The 18,730-nt window shown below is 35.8% G+C and overlaps 4 protein-coding genes across 6 annotated transcripts; 1 reads left to right on the plus strand and 3 right to left on the minus strand.

Annotated features, from left to right (window-relative positions):
- On the minus strand, positions 91–5,564 carry LOC18590872 (probable leucine-rich repeat receptor-like protein kinase At5g49770). Of its 3 annotated transcripts, XM_018126505.1 has the most exons (10): positions 5,092–5,564; positions 3,800–3,911; positions 3,361–3,496; positions 2,330–2,682; positions 1,794–2,020; positions 1,300–1,426; positions 1,113–1,184; positions 835–1,012; positions 573–705; positions 91–484 (listed from the first exon to the last, which is right to left on the minus strand). In XM_018126505.1, exons 2-10 carry the CDS (start codon positions 3,882–3,884, stop codon positions 242–244), a joined length of 1,554 nt encoding a protein of 517 aa, XP_017981994.1. In that variant the 5' UTR covers positions 3,885–3,911; positions 5,092–5,564; the 3' UTR covers positions 91–241. The 3 variants fall into 3 exon arrangements, with proteins under 3 accessions (XP_017981994.1, XP_017981995.1, XP_017981993.1); XM_018126506.1 differs by lacking the exon at positions 3,800–3,911 and having other exon boundaries at positions 2,330–2,576; positions 5,092–5,476; XM_018126504.1 differs by lacking the exon at positions 5,092–5,564 and having other exon boundaries at positions 3,800–5,082.
- LOC18590873 lies at positions 6,468–8,561 on the plus strand. Its single transcript, XM_007016675.2, has 3 exons — positions 6,468–6,556; positions 6,657–6,776; positions 8,180–8,561. The coding sequence occupies exons 1-3, from the start codon at positions 6,536–6,538 to the stop codon at positions 8,294–8,296; spliced, it is 258 nt and encodes an 85-aa protein (XP_007016737.1). The 5' UTR covers positions 6,468–6,535; the 3' UTR covers positions 8,297–8,561.
- LOC18590875 lies at positions 9,754–10,676 on the minus strand. The gene has a single exon (XM_007016677.2). The coding sequence runs from the start codon at positions 10,418–10,420 to the stop codon at positions 10,004–10,006; it is 417 nt and encodes a 138-aa protein (XP_007016739.2). The 5' UTR covers positions 10,421–10,676; the 3' UTR covers positions 9,754–10,003.
- On the minus strand, positions 14,186–16,490 carry LOC18590876 (probable aquaporin PIP2-2). The gene is made up of 4 exons (XM_007016678.2): positions 16,092–16,490; positions 15,567–15,862; positions 14,795–14,935; positions 14,186–14,704 (listed from the first exon to the last, which is right to left on the minus strand). Exons 1-4 carry the CDS (start codon positions 16,408–16,410, stop codon positions 14,591–14,593), a joined length of 870 nt encoding a protein of 289 aa, XP_007016740.2. The 5' UTR covers positions 16,411–16,490; the 3' UTR covers positions 14,186–14,590.

Here is an 18,730-nt window from a genome sequence, read left to right on the forward strand (position 1 = left end):
AGAAGTATAAGATTTTTGATATTAATAAATAAATCTCTTTATCAAGATAAAGTTATTTGTTGGATAAACATCGTTGGCGAAAATTTGAAATGAAAATAGAAGATAAAAATGTATACCTGCTTTGATTTGATTAAATTTCTTTAGAACAGTTGTTTTACAAAAATGAATTTGCTCGTGAGTGTCTCCTAATTACAATCAAATGAATTCAATAAAAGAATGATGACAGACAGACAGACAGAGCTCATTTGAAGAGCTCGCTCCCCAGTGTTACTGCACCAATCTCCTCTCCCAATTCCAAATGCAAACGACCAATCTCTTTCTCCTGAATCCGTTCTAGGTCTTGGACGATTCTTTTCATGGATGGTCTTCTAGGACTAATATCCAAGCACTGTAATGCCAACTCCACCACCTGTTTTGCACCGCTCATTGATTTGTCCCCTAAGGTCTCATCAACAAACTCGACAAGATTGTTGTTCTCCATGGCCTTCAAAACAAATCAAAAGAGGTTTCTGTAAGAATGTAATGACAGAACAATGTTATTGCTTGACAATGTTGCTGTCGGTAATGCAGACCTGCATTATCAAACTTGGTTCTGGGTTTGACTGATCTCTGCAATGTGCTTCGCGTCCACTAGCCAACTCCAGCAAGAAGACCCCAAAGCTGTAAACATCGCTTTGCACTGAAAATTTCTTTGATGAATACAACCTTCAGAAAAAGAAGAGGGAGATGAAACTGGGACCCAAGTATAGGAAGTCTTTCGAGTTCAAAACATCCATACAAAACGAATTTCATCAAGTATGCAATGGGTTTTCAAAGAGGGGATTGTTTGCATACTCTGGGTCAAGAAAGCAGTCAATGGCTGAAGATGATGCGTGGAGACGATCCTCCGATACCAACTTGGACAACCCATAATTAGAAACCTTGGCTGTAATGTTTTCATCTAGAAGAACATTGCTACTTTTGAAATGCATGTGCAGGAGAGGAGGAGCCAAACTGTGAAGATATTCAAGTCCTGGTCCAAATAAAAAGTGGTGTTGAGAAAGCCAATAGTCATAGCTTTTGCATGAGAGAAAGAAAGTGGGGTTGCAGCATTAAAGCTGGTGAATGCACACCTTTGGCTGCACCTAGAGCAATTAATAACCTCTGCCTCATGTTTAGTTTTCCAGTAGGTGAACCTTCACTATCTGGAAAAAGGAACAGGGAAAAAAAGAAACAACAGTTGCACCTCAGGATTAATTCTTGCATAGTGAAAAATGATGATTCATGAATATATATATATATATATGAAAGAATCATTACCATATAGGTGATTTCCAACATTTCCATTAGGGATATAATCATAGACAAGAAACTGCTGGTGGCTATTACCACAGTAACCAACAAGCTTGACAAGATGCTTGTGGTTTACTTGAGCTATTTGCTTTACCTGCATTACAACCCAGAGAAGAACAACCATGAGTTCTGCCACTGGCCTTGTTTCTTAGATACTAAGAAAGATCATTTCTGGGTTTAGTACATACATTGTGATTTTGATACTATCTTTAGATATATAGTACTTGGTTTTTACTTTGTTGGTTTGAAATTTATGAACATGTTACCATCCTCCCCTTGAGATAATGACATTGACAGGTTATTGGATGCAGTTTGTTTTGGTTTATCTTCTTTCTTCTTGAGATTCAGTTACTTCACTGATATTCTTTCCTAGCTAATCTTAACCTGATTCCAGGATTATAAAGCTGGAAATTGAACATCTTTGAGGCTCTCCAGCATCAGTATGGCATAGATAATTTTACCTCATGAAGAAAACAATGATGCCGGGTGTTTAGGCATCTTTTGATGGCAACAATAGCTCCATCTTGAAGTAGTCCTTTATAGACTAAACCAAATCGACCTTCACCAATGATATTACTTTGACTGAAGTTCTGAGTAGCATGTTCCAGCTCTGACATTGTTAGTTGCCTTAAATTTTGAGGAGATGGAGCATCAGCATAGTGCGAAGTGTTAACTCTTCCCAACTCAACTGCTCAGAAAGAGAGGGGGGAAACTTTGTTATTAAAATGTACCTTATATTTCAGAAAGAAGCATGTCACATACCGCATCCAGGCCAGATAACCTGGATGACGAATTCGCAATCATCATTTTGCAGAAGCATGCTAGTTTAAGATCCTTAAAGGCAGCTAATTGTGGTAACACAAGAGGGAATGATTCTGTTTCTACTGTTTGATAACTGTGAGTATGTTCTTCTATGATGCAATATTAATTCACTAAAAAAGTTTGGAAACTTCTAAGCCTCATATATTCTGCATCGATGCCAAGAAGATTGACATACCAGTAGGAGATGGCATGGAAGATGCTGTCTCAGATGTTCTCCTCATGAGTCTTTTAACACGCATCAAGCAGATATACACAAGCACCAGAATGATCACCACAAGCAGAGCTGCACTAGCACCACCAATTATGGCAGCAATTGTCTGTTTTCTTGGTTTCTTATCACCTGCTTGCAAAGGTGTGAGTGTTGGAACACCATTTTCCCCACCAACTGAAGCTGCAATCCTTCTGTTTCTTGATTTAGAGAGCTTCTCTTGGGATTGAATTGGAGAGTTCGAGGGGATGAAATTTGGAGCAAAAGAGAAGAACTGAATTAATCTACTTGGAAGAGAGATGTAAGAGATTCCAGGAATCCTGAGCAAGAATAGGATCTCGGGATAATTATTACAAATATTTTAGTTTAAGCACCGATGAAATGAGGAAACAGCTTGTCATAACTTGATGCAGTCTTTAGATTCTTAGATGAAACTAAATTTTCTTCTAATTGTATCAAACCACAGAAGAAAGAACAAAGAGTTGAAACATGGCTACCACCATCAAAAAACAATTCAGTTGCTCAACCAGGCAGCACCAAAGAAAATAAAGTGTTATGTTGCTACTAATATGAAAGCTGGCACTATCTAGGGCCTCTGAAACCATTCCTAGTATTTGTGAAGAAAACTAATTACACATGTTGCAACAATATCTGTAGTTGATTTGTATGCATGCAGACATGAAAGCATTTCCATGATAGAGACAATCAGCAAATGGAGACGGATTTTCTCCAGTGCTTGCTTGAGACCTGGTGTCTTAATCCATCCTATTATCATCTTCATGTCTGTTCATTCTTGTTGTATTGTACTACTTGTGCTTGTTTGCCGCAATATACATGGTTAGAAAGCATCCTATTAAGTTCTGCATTCTAACATGTTCTGATATATCACCATCAAAGTGACAGAAATTCCAAAGGAAATGCATAACACAAATGAGCATGCATGTGGGAAAGTGGGCATTTATGTGTCTATATAAGCAGGACGAAGAAAGGGAGCTTACAGGGAAACAACATTCACATCTTCTGGTTGATAACAATTGACATACGCCCATGTCCTCAGGCAGGGAAACCTCCCAAATCTACTACTGGTTTGTTGAGGACTAGGAGCTGTGCTCTTGCAAATGAGTAAACCGTCAGCTGCCACAAACAAACAATCAAGTATCTTTCAATCTCAATCTTCATGGTGTCTCATTATGGTCAAAAAAAAAAAAAGACAATATTAAGAATGAGTCAAGGGACTCTGGCATATCCATTCCAGCCAAATTACTAACTCAAGCATCTTTTGGCACTTAGATGTTATAAGTGCAAAATGCAATAATCAAAGAATCATTGGCAATTCTAGCAAATGAAGAGTTTGGAGGTCCTAATCTCTCAGCTACAGTTTTCAAGTTCATGGCTAGTTAAAAACTGCTATTCTGAAAGAAAACAAAGAAAGCTTACTGTGGAGCTTGTAACTTAGATAGTTGGGTTCCAAAAGTTGAACCAGTAAAAGCAGTGGCAGCCGCTGCCACCAGAACAAGAGCATTGTCAACAGTCACCAAACATTTTCTGGCTACCCTAACCAAATCACATCAAATTCTTAGAAGCAATCCCTCAACCCTTGAAATATATAAACCTATTGTCACTTCTTCTATCAGTTGAGGATTTAGAGTTACATCATTGAGAACAAAACTTTAGCAACAGGTTCATATTAGTAAAACATTTCTGGATATAACAGGAGTGCCTGAGTAACCATGCAACAACCCTCAGAAAAGGAGCTTTTTCTTATCACAAAATTGTAGAAAAAGACAGATAAACCTTCAATCAAAAGTAACCAGATGAATAAAGGACATTCATAAGAAAATGAACAGTCTTGTTGGAATGGAAGATAGGAAGCTTCAGCAAGAGTAAATAAATGGTAATAGAGGTACTTATCTGCATGGTGACAAGAGGTAGGGTACTCATTAGCACAAATTTCTATGTTACTTTCTGGTAATTCAAACTATGTATATCAGTGAGCTGGATGGGTACTAGAAAAAGCTACTCATTTGGGAGTTTTGCATCAAAAATGTCTGATTGAACAATAATGCTTCTCTTTATTGAAATTCCAGCTAAGCGAGTAAAAAGAGCAGTTGCAGAAGGGCAAAACAAATGCTGTCGTTATTGAAGTGGACAGATATAGTTATCTCTGGTTTTTGTTAACCGGCCAACAATGTTCATGCCTGTATCTCTCCATTCGGCATGACAAATCCCAAAAGATTCCCTGAGAGAATCTAAAAAAGTGGTCAACTGTCAGCCAAGAAAAATGCTTGCCAGACCAGACCATCCTCAGAAATGAATATAACCTCTTAATACTGATCTCTCCAAGCTACATAATCTAATGATTTCCAGCTAAATCTTCAAAAGATTTATGGGTTTTGTTTGAAGAAAACAATACCATACGCCAAAAGCATAAAGACAGGATGTAGACAAAAAAGTTACACGTCTGATTCTCAGCACTCTGTGGATAAAGAAACGAAAAGCACTTTGCATTTTTCCAGTTTAACCAGGGAATTTAAAATTCCCAGCAACTGATTCTGGACAAAGCAAGAGCAACTAAGAAAGTGATGAATTACAGTGACATAACATTTTCCATTGAAGCTGTTTTGCAGGAATCTGTTCCAAGGTGAAGTTACCATTGACAGAATGTCTATACCAATAACGCAAAGTACCCAGTAACACCCAGGAGCAGAAAACGATTATAGAATACGTACCATTTAAAGCTGTCCATGCCCTGCAGACAGAGTTATCAAGTCAAGAACAAAAGCTTCTTTAGTACAGCTAACTTTTTACGGTTCCCTGAGGCCTCCTTTTGTAGGTATGCATTGAAGAAATCGAAGACTTCCAATAAGCAGCAAAGAACAGAAGCACACCATATAATTAATTGTCTCACACAAATCTTTCTAAGTAGGACCCAGATGTTCCTATGAGGCACAAAACAACTGTTGGTCTACTTCCAAAGGGCAGTTGGGGATTTAAACTTATAAAGACAGATAAATCACTAGTCAACATTTCACTTCCAAGTTAATCTCCTTTTTCATGTGCAACATCTCACTTTTTGTTTTCCCTCGAAACTTTTTTAACAGTACTAGAGTGAGTGCAGACTAGAGAGCATATTTTGTCTTTGTGTCTGAGGGAGGAACATGGGAAAGATGTTGTAAAACTTGTCCAGTTGTTGGCAAGGGTAGGGTACCCTACAGTTATACTGTTATGACAATGGAAACTATAAATTTCATTTTTCCCTCCTTCCAGGGTTTAGATGATAAGTCCTAATCAGGAGGGTTTGGGGACACATGGTTGGAATGAGCAGCTGAAATGAGAGAGGGACCATTGTTTCAATAGTTTGCAGCTTGCAACAATATTTGCAGGTACAGCAGCTGAGACAATCACATGAGGGAAAATGTGATGGGGGCGCTGACAGCTGCTCACATGCACTGCATGCACACCCTTCCTTCGCCATTACAGTTCTTTTTATGGAGGGAGGGAGGGAGCGAGGGGGGTCCATGTAAACTCCTCCACCAACCCTTTTCTTTTCCAAACATGGCCATCACCCATCAGGCCATGGCTTCATTCTAGTATTCAATGGAAAATTACCCAAAATTGAACACCTGATTTCCTCCAAAGAAGATGGATCAAACGGGTAAAGTTGTTGATCTTGTCATGTTGGTAATGCCGATTGTTCTACACTAGGATGGGTAAGAGTCAAAGACAAATCAAAGATATATAGAATGTGGAGGAAGGAGGTCCGTGGAGGCAAAATATTATCTGCCTCATTTTACCCTATGCATGTATTTTAAGGACCTTATAACTTTATAAGTTCATGTACTTTGTTTGAGTTTATAACATAATAATTGATGCATGATTCGTTATTTTAAATTTAAATTTTTTATTTTTTTAAAATTAAAAAAATGATTAAATATTTTATTTAAATGGTAATTACATGTTAAGTTCGAAATAAAAATTTTAAGTTTGAAATCTCATTTTTCAACTTAATTCTTATAATTTGTTATTTATTTTTATTTAAATGGGTCTATTGGGCCTTAGGCCATTTCATTTTGGGCCTCAGTAGTCCAAATTCAGAGCATATCATCGTCATTTTATTTCCAAGTGCAATTGAAAGTAAAAAAAATCCCCAAATCCGACGGTAAAACTCTGACCATGATCAGCGTTCTCGCTCAGGTTCCCTAACAAATCGAATCCAAAAACCCTAATCCCTTGCTTGACTAATTTCTTCTTCTCCTTCTTCTTTTTAGTTTCTGATAGTTGATGGAAAATGCAGGAGCGGTTGCTTGGTGCTGCACTAGGAAGCGCGTTGACGGGGATCGTAGTATTCGAGCAACGAAAACGCATCTACGAATCTATTTCGGATCACCAATCTCAACTCGCTTCTCAATCTCAGGTCCCCTTTTTTCCATTTCCAGCGCTGAATTTTACATGTTTCGTTAGCTATCTGAACCCTAGAGAAATTGGTTAATGTTCGTAGTGTTACTGAGAAAAAAAATCAAGTGGTAAGCTTGTTCTTATAATTTGCTTGTTTATTTCCGAAAAGGAACTTTCATGATTACTCTGTTATGCCATTATTTCTATTTTATTGTATTTTTTATTATTAGTTTGGGTGAAAAAGAAACTTGTATGTGAACGATAATTGAAAGGTTTGAGGAATTTATAACCAACGAAGTCATGAGGGATAAGGCCATTGCTGCAATTTCTTTTCTTTTTTTTTTTTTGCTATAAAAATGACTGTGAAGGTCATGGGGAATGCTTACACCAATCTTCTATGGCTTTTTAACTGATTAAGCTAATGCATCGCGGTTTCTGTAGAACAAGTAACCATGTTGTAGTTAATGCAGGTGAAAAGTGTTACGAATTCCTTGTGCTTTAGCTCTAGTGATAAACAATGGGAATAATTTGATAATGTTTAAGGAAAACTATTGACTTTGTCTTATATTTGGTTATCAAAAGGAATAAGGGGTAATGTCTTTCTTGTCCTTATCTTATAAGCTTCTTTTTTCTTTCTCCTTTATCTTCCAAGAATTGAAATTGAACAGGAGAGAACTTGTGAGGAATACAGAGTTGCTTGCTTTCTAGTATTAATCTTCTATGGGCTTTGATGTAGGAGATTGGGGCATGTTGTCATATTCTTCAAAATTTGAAGTTCAAAATCTACCTCTTAGTATCTGTCAATGCTTCAAAAAGTAATGATTGAACTTGGTGATTAGACTGCCCAGAATTCCCGGCTGCAGTTAGCATATGAAATTGAGCCATTTTGATATTATATTTAAACCAGTTTAATCATGTAAGTTTCTAGTGGTACAGACTTGTATCTTAAAACGCAAAGTTGAGTAATCTCATTTAGAATGTTATCAACAATCTAGTTAATTGTTTAATTAGAAGGGGAATGTATTGCCAAATATGTCTTATACACTTTTTAAAAATTGTGGAAACAACCAAATATCTTTAGCAATATTATCACCCAATTGAAGAACCATTTTCTTCGAACTCCTATCATGTAGATAATTTCTAATGAAGAAAAAATAGATAGAACCTTATGTTTAAGGTCATATGCCTTGTGATTTGAATAGATATTAGATATATTCGTGTGCTTTTGCAGTATATCGCAAGTGGAATTATAGGAAGAAAGGAACATACTTATTTGAAACAAATGGTTAACCTCCCTGAAATGATGGATCTGTTATCCTAATATTGCTAAACAAGCAGACTTTGCTTTCACAAGTAAAATTTTGTTTTGTTTTCAGTGCTTAGTGTTTAAACTCTCATAGTTTTTCGTTGAACTTCTTCCAGATGAAAGAGCCCATATTTGGAAAGAAATCTCGCTCAGAGTTTGCACTTCTATGGAACAAAGCTGTGGACCATATATTTGTGCCAGTAATTGAGTCCATTAGTTCACGTGGATGGTAGAAGAATTGGAGTAATTTTACAATCAACTTCTGATGTGTCTATTTTTTTCATATTATTGCATGCAATGGCTTGCACTTAGTTCTATCTCTCTTAATCTTTTGAAAGGGAGCATGCACATCCCGGGGCTGTTCTATGTTGTAATACTTAACATATTATAATGGAAAATGCAATTTTCCTGGTATATCTTCATTTCTTCTCCTTCTTCCTAGGACTTCAATGTTTGAGGAGTAGATTGTTTTGTCTAAACTGTCAAACATTTGTTTCATCCCTGCCCCATGCTTGATACAATTTTATTCTTTACAAACATTTGATCATTAATTGGATCAAGAAGGTTGCTTCTCAGGGTTACTATGGTATATGCTGATTCTAGTTGGCCATATCTTCAATACTTTGTGGTAGATCTGTTTTCTTGGCAAATATTGTTTGAAGTAGATGATACTGGCTACTATTTAATTTTGTAAGAACTAGGTACCACCCCCTTTGAGGCAGTAAGCCGTACCGCTGCTGTCCTGGAACTTTGAATCTCACATATGATGATGCTGCTCTTCATCTCCCCTAATGCTACATTGTGTCAACTACCATCTGCCCGAGCTTTGTCCCATTGCCTATGCACTTGCAATAGTCTCCTGTCGAGTGAGAGCAGTGGCTTTGATCAGGCTTTACTGTCCCTGGTAATTAGCTCTTTCTATCCTTGGATATGTAATTGATCCCTTAGGTAGGGCAATGGAAACTTGACTCTCGAAACAGGATTTGGGATTTTAAATAGTATTATGTAACTAAATTCATGTTCCTAAACATAGCCATTGGTGGTTTAGTTCTTAATATCAAACCTAATCCCTAGTGGTTTAGTTCTTATCAAACATCAAATCCCCCACTGCATGAGTGGTTCAGTTCATAGCATCAAAATATTATTTGTCTTTTGTTCAGACAGTAGAGAGTAGTTTTGGAAGTGAATGAAAAGTAGTTCAGCTATAACTACTCCACCGGCATAGGGCGTTTAACTGGAACAGAAATCTTCTGTCTTGATTTCGTGTTATTATATGACATAAAAACAAAATACTATTGGAGTTTAAAAGTTTAATCTTGATACATTCCTCTATATGACTTTAGCCAACCAAACAAACAAAATCATGAAATAGTTTTTACATTTTGTTTTGCGAGTACTAAACATATTTTATCAATTTTTGTGAAATTTGTATGGTTCATTGTGCATTAATAAACAAAAAATTAACTAAGTTATTTGGAGTATAAAATGAGAGAATTATACAGTAAAATGTTGTGGCTTTTTACCTGTTCCTGTAGATTTTTCCAGGTTTCGGACGTTTTTATTCAATTTATGTATAATTTTCCATAATGCATCCAATTACTATGGGCATAACCTCAATGATCTCGTTCTTCACTTTCAGGACCTAAAGTTTTGTGTCTGCCATTGCCTTGAATGATTGCGATGATAAACATAGCAGAATCTGATTGATCAGACACTAAATTTGTAGTCTGCATGTGTGAAACATCATGCAATTATATAACAAATTTGAATTCATAAACAATACACTCCATGACAGAAGATTGGAAGGAGGAAGAACCCAAAGAGAAAGAGAAAGAAAAAGACTGCTAAAAGATAGAAGAAAATGCTTCAATTCTAACTGCTACTCAATCAATATCAAGCCCTTATAGCTTATATTATACATGGAGAAATGGAGCACACCATCAGGCATCGGGTTGAACAGAGTTTGCTCGGTTAGCATTAGCTCGACGGGTGGTCAGCACATAGTAAGCACCCATTGCCAAAAGCACTGCAAATGCCAGACCAAAAACAACGCCAGCAATCCCACCAGCTCCCAGTCGATGCCCAGATATCTGCTGTGTCGAAACCTTGCTTTCTTCCAGTGCTTTTGCAGTGTCAACTTGAGCTGCCATGGGCAATGGTGAGCAATTAGAGGCTGCGCAGGGGTTTTGGGTGTCTGGCTCTCGGGTTTTCGGATGGAAGAATTCATATGCTGATGGGGAGAAAGCCATGGGGTTCTCGTAAGCAATGCCATGGGGAGCTCTGTCTTGAGCCCTGGCGAGGGAGACCAGAGCTAGAGAAGATAATAAGAGAAGCAAGCAAGAAGCAAATGGACTCATTGCTTTTCCTTTTTGTTGTTTGTTTGAGTGAGTAGAGGCAAAAGCAGCAATGGGTGTTCTGAGTTAAAAACTTTGGGTGCTTTCCAATGGCTTTTATAAGGATGGAAATCATTCAAAGTGGTTGTTGCTTGGCATTTAATTTTAGTGAAGGTAAAATGACTGTTTGAAGTGGGAACAAAATGATAGAGAATAATTCTTTCTAAACAGCTGCTCTCCCAAATTTCCCTTTGATGTCAACCAGGAAATATCGGTGTACAATATGTACATTATGGAAGGTGCATGCTTAATAGTAATTTTAATTTTAATTTTAATTTTATACAAGTTTTGTATTACACGTTATTACTTACAGCAACGTTTACGTTTATAAATTTAAAATTTTTCTTTTCTCTTCTCTTACTTATCTGATATAGAATTCTATAACATTAGTACATTATAAACTTTTATCAAAAAATTATTCAAAATGACCCTTTATTAATTTTCTCAGCTAATGGCCTCAAAATGGAAAAACCTCTTATCTTTTTTCACCTTTTTCCCACCTTCATTTTGTAAGATTATGTAAACTTGAGTGGAGTTGTAGGGTGATTATGAGGTTTTCTCTGTTTTCTAATCCCCATTGGCTTATCATTTTGCTTCACTTCTACATACTTTCTCTCAAAGCCAAGTTTCTATCTGCTTTGAGTGCCTTCTCAAACACTTTTCTACCATGGAGTGCTGAGATCAAAAAAAAAAAAAAAAAAAACTATTATAACTTCATTGTAATATATCATTCACTCACATGCTTTTCAAAATGAGAAGAAAATCATACCCTAATCTCATCATGTACATGAAATTATATATTATGCTTTGCATCATGGCAAAAACATATGGATAGGATACAGTGTTTCTGCATGATTTTCTCTTCATGTATTCTTTATTATACATGAAAAAAGAAACCCAAAAGTAATGGAAGCATGGGGTTTTACTTAGCTTGAAGGATCAGCAAAGGGTCTAAGAACACATATATTTGATGTGAGTAATTATAATGGCTAGCCTGTGACACCTGCCTTTCACTATTATTGCAGGAAGGGCAAAGCATGCCCCAAGAAACCCAAAACTGAAATCAATGCAGACATCTTCCCCACATGTTAATATTAAAATCATGGTCACTTTTTCATGCTTTATTATGTCTTCTTCAGCTTTGTTTTCTGTTTCTTCCTTCCTATCCTTCCCCTCTGCCGGAGCCCATTTAACACTTCCACAAGAGTCCTGTTTTTGGATCAATGGGCTAAATGGGTTTCACATGTTTTAGCCATGCAGCAGTGAAGTCACATGATGAGAATGTACTCAAGATTTCCTTTGAAGAGGAATGGTTTTCCCCTTGGAAAAAGGGTGAGTGGTTCAATGGGCTGGCTATATGCTTGAGGAATAATTGAGAGGCCATGATTACCTCAAACGAAGGTAACTGGGTTGCATTAGGCAATGAGGCTGAAGCCCCTTTGCATCCATATCCATATTTTGGACCTAAAAGCCTGTGTTTATAGATTTTTTTTTCTTTAAATGATGAAATACACAAACTTTTAAAAAAATTACTCATTTTAATACTAGTTTCATTCAAACATGCTTAATTAGAGAATTCTGATGAAATCCGATGCATTAATCTTACCCAAAAATTTTAAATTTTTTTTTCAAAAATTCAATTTATTATTTTAACATACCCCTTTTCTCCTCCTATTCAGAACAATCTCTCTTGTTCATGAAAGAAACTTTAGCTTGAAAATTTTGATAATCAATTACTTCAAAGTACTTTGTCTTAGGGAGTAATAATCATCTTATCAAATCATTGTTGAGTACGATAGAATGTTAGACTCAAATAGTTCTATACCCTTTGAAAATTCATGGTGTGGGGGCTTCAAGAGATAAGAGATTGATTAACCCATTGTTTTCTATTTATATCTCTTAAACTTGGTTTGCTAATTGGCTTGTTTAGTTCCCATAGGAATGTACAGTAACAGGTTACCAAACAAATTAAAAGTCCTAAACATTTACATCATCACTAATCAGAAGTATTAAGAAATTAGATAATGATAATCACAGTTGCAGTTTCTATGCATACTCTAGACATTTCCAGGCAGAGTCACCTACATTCTGATAGAGAGTTGATGTGGCATTTGACCAAAAACAGTTCAATTCTGGCTGATTAAAGTTAATTTGTTTTGCTCTTAAATGGAATCTTTGATTAGTTTGTACATTGTAGAATGCTCTAGAGAGCCCGTAATTAATGGAGAACTTTCTCCCTTATTCTTGAGAAACAAACAAGAAAAGAAACAGTGACTGAAATATATGCTACACTAAAGATTTCCTCTCTAAATTAATACTCTTTTTGTCCCATTATATTTGTTCTTTGTTAAAAGTTTAAATGCTAATTAAAAAAATTAAACTCGTTTGATTAAAAAAGTTAATAAATGACAAATATAACAAAACGAATAGAACATCTAATGAAATATTATTATTTTCTCGTTATTTGAATAAAGAGAAAAAACTCTTGGTGTTAATAATTTTATTTTGAAAATACAAACCATGTCTCTTTCTCTCTCTCTCTCTCNTCTCTTCTCTCTCTCTCTCTCTCTCTCTCTCTCTATATATATATAATAAGGGTTTTTTTCTCACTTATAATTATGGGTTTTGCTTCAACTTGATGATGTTTATCACTCCCAAATCTGAATATTGTGTCTTGGATAGCAAGGGATTGAGTGACATATGAAATAATATCCAAATATATCTCTTTCATATGCAAACTCCAACAGTGAAAGCTCACCTTCCCTGCAATTTTAAACCCAAAATTGTTCATCATCAAAGGGCTAAAGACTCAACTACTTTGCCCTGGACAATGACCAAGGGGCCATTAAATAATAAGGACAAGATAAGGTAAATTAATTCTCCTAGAGAGAAGCATCCAACTTTAAAGAAAAAAAAAAAGGCAAAAGAAACCCAAAGCCTTATTGACCTAACCCATTTCCTTCTCTTTTCTTATTATTTTTGTCCTTAGCAACTACAATATAATACATCATAGATAAAAAGAATCAAATACATCATCTCATTTCCACAAACCACCACCACAAAAGCCAACTCATCTAATCTCTTTTAGGTATATCACTGTCTAAGTACTATGAATTACTAAATTATTAAATCAGCTCTTTGATGATCAATAGTTTGTATGCAATCATTTAAGAGAATTTGAGGATCAGAATATGCTGATACCAAAGCCAAATTTTCAATATAAATATAGAGAAATGTAACTTAGGGAAGGGAGGAAGAAGACACTTGCCCCAATAATATTGAAAGGAGGAGAAAGGTTCATCATGGACTCCCCAAAACAAAAACCCAAATTTGCAAAGAAAAACTAGAAAGTTGGGGTTTGGGGCACAGTTGTTTGATAAATTTCTTGGTGCATGCATCCCTAGTAACCCTAGTGTATGATCACTAGTCTGGAGGGAGACTCCTTCACAATTGATTCTTTGTCAAGCTTGCAAGTGGTAGTAAAAACTAGAAGCCTTTCACAATCAAACTGTCTAGTTCAGTATAAAATAATATAAAGATTATTTTAACATCATTTTCACTGTAAAAAAATAAAAATTTTACTCGAAGTCATATGTGTAGGGATGATTGAGTCATTTTCGATTTCAAGTCTGTGGCTAAGCTATACTATAGTCTATAGCATGCTTAGCTTGATTTTGCAAGTCAATACAATGGATTGATGACAAGGGGATAAAGATAGTGGCTGAAGACTAAAGAAGACAACACAATTCACTACTAGAATTATGCATAAAAAGAAGGGGTGAATACAAAGGAGATGATAAGGATAAACAAAGATGACAACACAATTACTTAATTAAATACATTCAAAGCAAAAGAAAAAGAAAAGATAAGAACAAAGAGGGATTTGTTCAAAAGAGACACCCTTGTCCATAAATATATTTTAATTTATTTACAGTTCAATGGCTCCCTCAAGGCTTCTCCTTCCAACCCCATGTAAGAGACAGAAAGAAGATTGCAAGAGGGAAGCCCCCTCAGACAGACTTGCACTCTTCATTTGTTATTCTCTGTGGGAAACATCTCCATCACAATTCATCATGACCATAATTTTTTCTTGAATTATCCATGGAAAAGGAGAGCTGATTTTTTTTATTTTTTTTAAGCATTGCTCCTGAAAGATCCAAGGGCCTTGATGGCTGCTGCTCTTAGGATGTATTGGTGGTAGAATGCAGCAATAGCAGCTCCAACGAAAGGTCCAACCCAGAAGATCCACTGCACAAGAAAATATTTAACTCTTTACATTCCTTGTTAAAAGAATAACAGCAAATGGAAAGCATATAGGAAGTTGAAATAATTATTTACTTGGTCATCCCAGGCCTTCTCTCTGTTGTAAATCACAGCAGCTCCAAAACTCCTTGCAGGGTTGATACCAGTGCCAGTGATTGGGATTGTGGCAAGGTGAACCATGAACACAGCAAATCCAATGGGAAGTGGAGCCAAGACCTTTAATTTTTTTTATTACAAAAGAAAATTAATTAGTCAAAATTTCACAAATTGGAGTGGAAAAAAAAAGACAACAAAGAGGGGAGACCACTACTCCTGCCTAACACCATGAAAGCTCCATGTAGTAGGAAATTCAAGCGGAAAACCAATAGTAATAGAGTCTAGATGGACAATCTACAAATAATGCACCACTACTTTTTCTTGTAGGCCTCTAGTGGGATTGCCTATTCTCTTTCAAGGGATTGAATTAAACCATCAAGTGGCTATATCTCTACTTAGGTTTAGCAATAAAAAAAGTTTGATTATTCATAATTAATTACTTTATATTATTATGTATTCATTTCGATTATCAGATTCATAAAATTCAATATTATTATTTTTTAATGTTATCGGATACGGTAAATATAATTAAATTATGCATTGAAGGAAACAAAACCCTTTAATTAAAACCTAACAAATTTTACTGTAGTTGTAGTTATCCACACTGAAAGTGAAAACCTCCCCAAAATCAAATCAATCAGTTTATTGGAAAGAAAGAAAGGTGAAAGGTGAGTAAGAAAAGGACGTATAACCTAAAACGAAAAGAAAGGGGAGATAAAAAAGATAAAAGAGGAAATGATAAAGTACATACAGGAACATGGGAATCCCTTGCACTCCTCTTGGGGTCGGTGGCAGAGAAGACAGTGTAGACAAGAACGAAGGTACCAATGATCTCAGCACCCAAGCCGGTGCCCTTGTTGTAGCCAGATTGGAGCTCGTTGGCACCACCACCGTAGGTGTTGTAGTAAGTCTTCTGGAAAGCCTTGACCAACCCACAGCCGCAGATGGCACCCAAGCACTGAGCTACCATGTACATGATGGCTCGGATGAGTGACACCTTGCGTCCCAAGAACAGCCCGAAGGTCACAGCCGGGTTGATGTGTCCTCCTGTAAGTGTGCATTCAACAGTCAGAAGAGTAGATCATGTTTGCTAGCTAGCTAACTTTTTGTTTGGTTCCTGGGAAACTTCCTTTGTCAGTCAAGGGAGTACAGTAGAAACAAAGAACAAGAAAATCCCACTCGATGGAACTTAATATAAAGTGGCGCAAGGTTAAAGAAAAAAGAAAGAGGATTATTCCTGATGAAATGGTTTACAAGGTGCAGAAACAGTACTCACCAGAGATACCAGCAGTGCAGTAAACAAGAATAAAGATCATGCCACCGAAGGCCCAAGCAATACCAAGAATGCCAACACCACCACAGTCAGCATCAACAGTGTTCTTCAGAGTGTCGGTTTGGACCTTGTACCCGATCACAGTCAACACACTGACATACAAAAAGAGAAGGGTAGCAATGAACTCAGCAATCAGTGCCCTGTAAAACGACCACTTGAAGAGCTCTTCTGCATCAATCAATGGAGCTGGTGGCGGATCATGGTAGTCCTTGGCTGAGAACTCTCCACCACCTTGCTCTGCAGTCTCAACTTCCTTCGCCATATCCTCTTCTTTCCTAAAAACCTTTGAAAAACTGTGAGCAAGAACAGAAAAGAGAGCTTGGGTTTTTGGCTCTGGTGGCTGTGGATGAAGGGTTGAGTAGGAGAAGCAGGGTATATAAGGGGGAGAGAGAGAAGGAGAGAGGATGAAAATGATTAGAGTGTGATTATGTGTAATGACATAATTTTTAGCCGTCCATTACACCCTTGATATCGATTTTCTTCGTTCGCAATGGACCCACCATTTGCTAATACAACTGCTAATGTTTCTAATTTTCCCTACCTTTACTTTTCTTTTCTTCCATGAGGGTTTTTACCTGAGATATATATTCTATATATTGTTCCTGTATAAATTGTATATATACAATTTAAACTTAAGAAGAATTAAACTTGTTTTCACCTTTCTACTCTCTTATTTTTTGAATAATCAAACCATTAAAAAGGTGGTCCAAACACTACAATTTAAACCCATTTTCAAGTTTATACTCAACTATATTCTAGGTTAATTAATGTTTTCAATTTTTTTTAAATTGTTTCTGAATTTATTGTTAAAGTTTTATTCTTTGCATTTGACTTTAAAAACGGGATACGTGTTCCTTTCTGTTCATTATACTTATTATCCCATTTATTGAAATCTACTAATTTCTATCAATTTGACATTTAAGTTTGGATTAAAACCATTTAAAATGTTAAAATGATTTCAAAAATATAATGAAAATATCTAAAAATATATATTCATCATTGAAAAGGGTCATTCAATAGAACAAAATAAGGTAACAAAGCAATACTTTCCCTTTTGTTAAAAAAACAAAAAAAATTACTAAAATGTCAATAATATTTTTATAAATAAACAGATTTTAAACAAGACCGACCAAATCTTCTAATGCTGACATTAAATGTATAAATGAAACCGACCATATGTCTTGTGAATTTCTTACATATTTCTCAATTATTATATATATATATATTTATTATATAATAAAAATAAATTCTATCTCAATTATTTATTTCCCTTTCATTCAAACCAAAAGCAAATTACTAAATTCCTCCCCTTCTCCCCTTTTGGTCTTTCCGGTGGCTTGACTATTGATGTTTCTTTCTTGAATTTGAGTTATGGCTAGAAAGCCACCACGTGTTCAAATTTGAGTTATGGGAATTAATGTTTTTTTCTTTTTTTTTCCTTCTATGGGATTTGTAGGGATAATAGTGACCCGTAGCTGGTCGGTGGCGTTTTTCATTTTTTTTTTAACAGGAAATTTTATGTCATGTTGTTGTTAATCATAGATCACTTCTCCCCACCCCCCCAATAATTTGATGATTAACTTAATACACGAAGAAGAAAAAAAAACAAATTTTATCCAATTCCGAGGTTTAGAACGATGCTGTAAATTGATTATCTGTTTTCAATTACAAAATGTTACGATTAAATCGAATTCGATAGAAATTTTAAAAATAAATATCAATAAAATATTTTTTTTAATAAAATTTCTTAATTTACGATCTCAATTACGTTCAAGCACGTCCTTAAATTTGATATATTCTTGTACTGAAAATGAACTGATTGACTTGTTAAGGATGAGATCTTTTTATTGATATGATCTTGTGTTAGTATTTAATTGATTAACGGTAATTTAAGTTTCGTAAATTATCATAACTGTTAGTTTTATTGTAAGAACCTTCTGCTTTTGAAAAAGAACGAGTGAGACCAGATTATGGCATGTAATATTGGAAAATCTTGCAGTAAAAGTATAGGCTAAAACTGTTATGAATACCTAGATGTGTACATAAACCCAGGTTTTGCCCCCTGAAGATTGTTTATTGCCTTACTTGCCATGGATATTGTAAGCTACCTTCCTTGTCAAACCATACACCACAAGTGAATCAGTCCAAATTACATGATGGGCTATCGAGCTTAGAAATGTTTTCCGGCTCTTTGCAAGGAAACTCCATCCCTGATTCAGGTTCAGGCACAAGTGTTCTTGCCATGGCTATTGCTTTCGGTTATCCTGGAAAGCACAAAATAATTTGCTTCCCCTTTCTTTTCTTCATCATTGCATGCACCATTTAAACCACATTGCTCATACATGCACACCAAGTCCAGTACCTTGAAGTCAAGCTGAGCAAATAACCAGGCAAATTCGAGCAAATTGGTTCTGTTCATGTAATCCAGGGGAAAGTGCAAGATACAAAGACCATCTCACCTTTGGCTAAACAATTCTCCAACAATAAAAGATTACTTTTAGAACTGTTTGCCTGTTATCAGATCATTCTCTTGCTAAAGATAGCAGGCAAAGATAGGCCTTGCCTGGTTGGTCAAAGTCTGG

Source organism: Theobroma cacao, chromosome 9, assembly GCF_000208745.1.
Source record: "Theobroma cacao cultivar B97-61/B2 chromosome 9, Criollo_cocoa_genome_V2, whole genome shotgun sequence".
Lineage (NCBI taxonomy): Eukaryota > Viridiplantae > Streptophyta > Magnoliopsida > Malvales > Malvaceae > Theobroma > Theobroma cacao.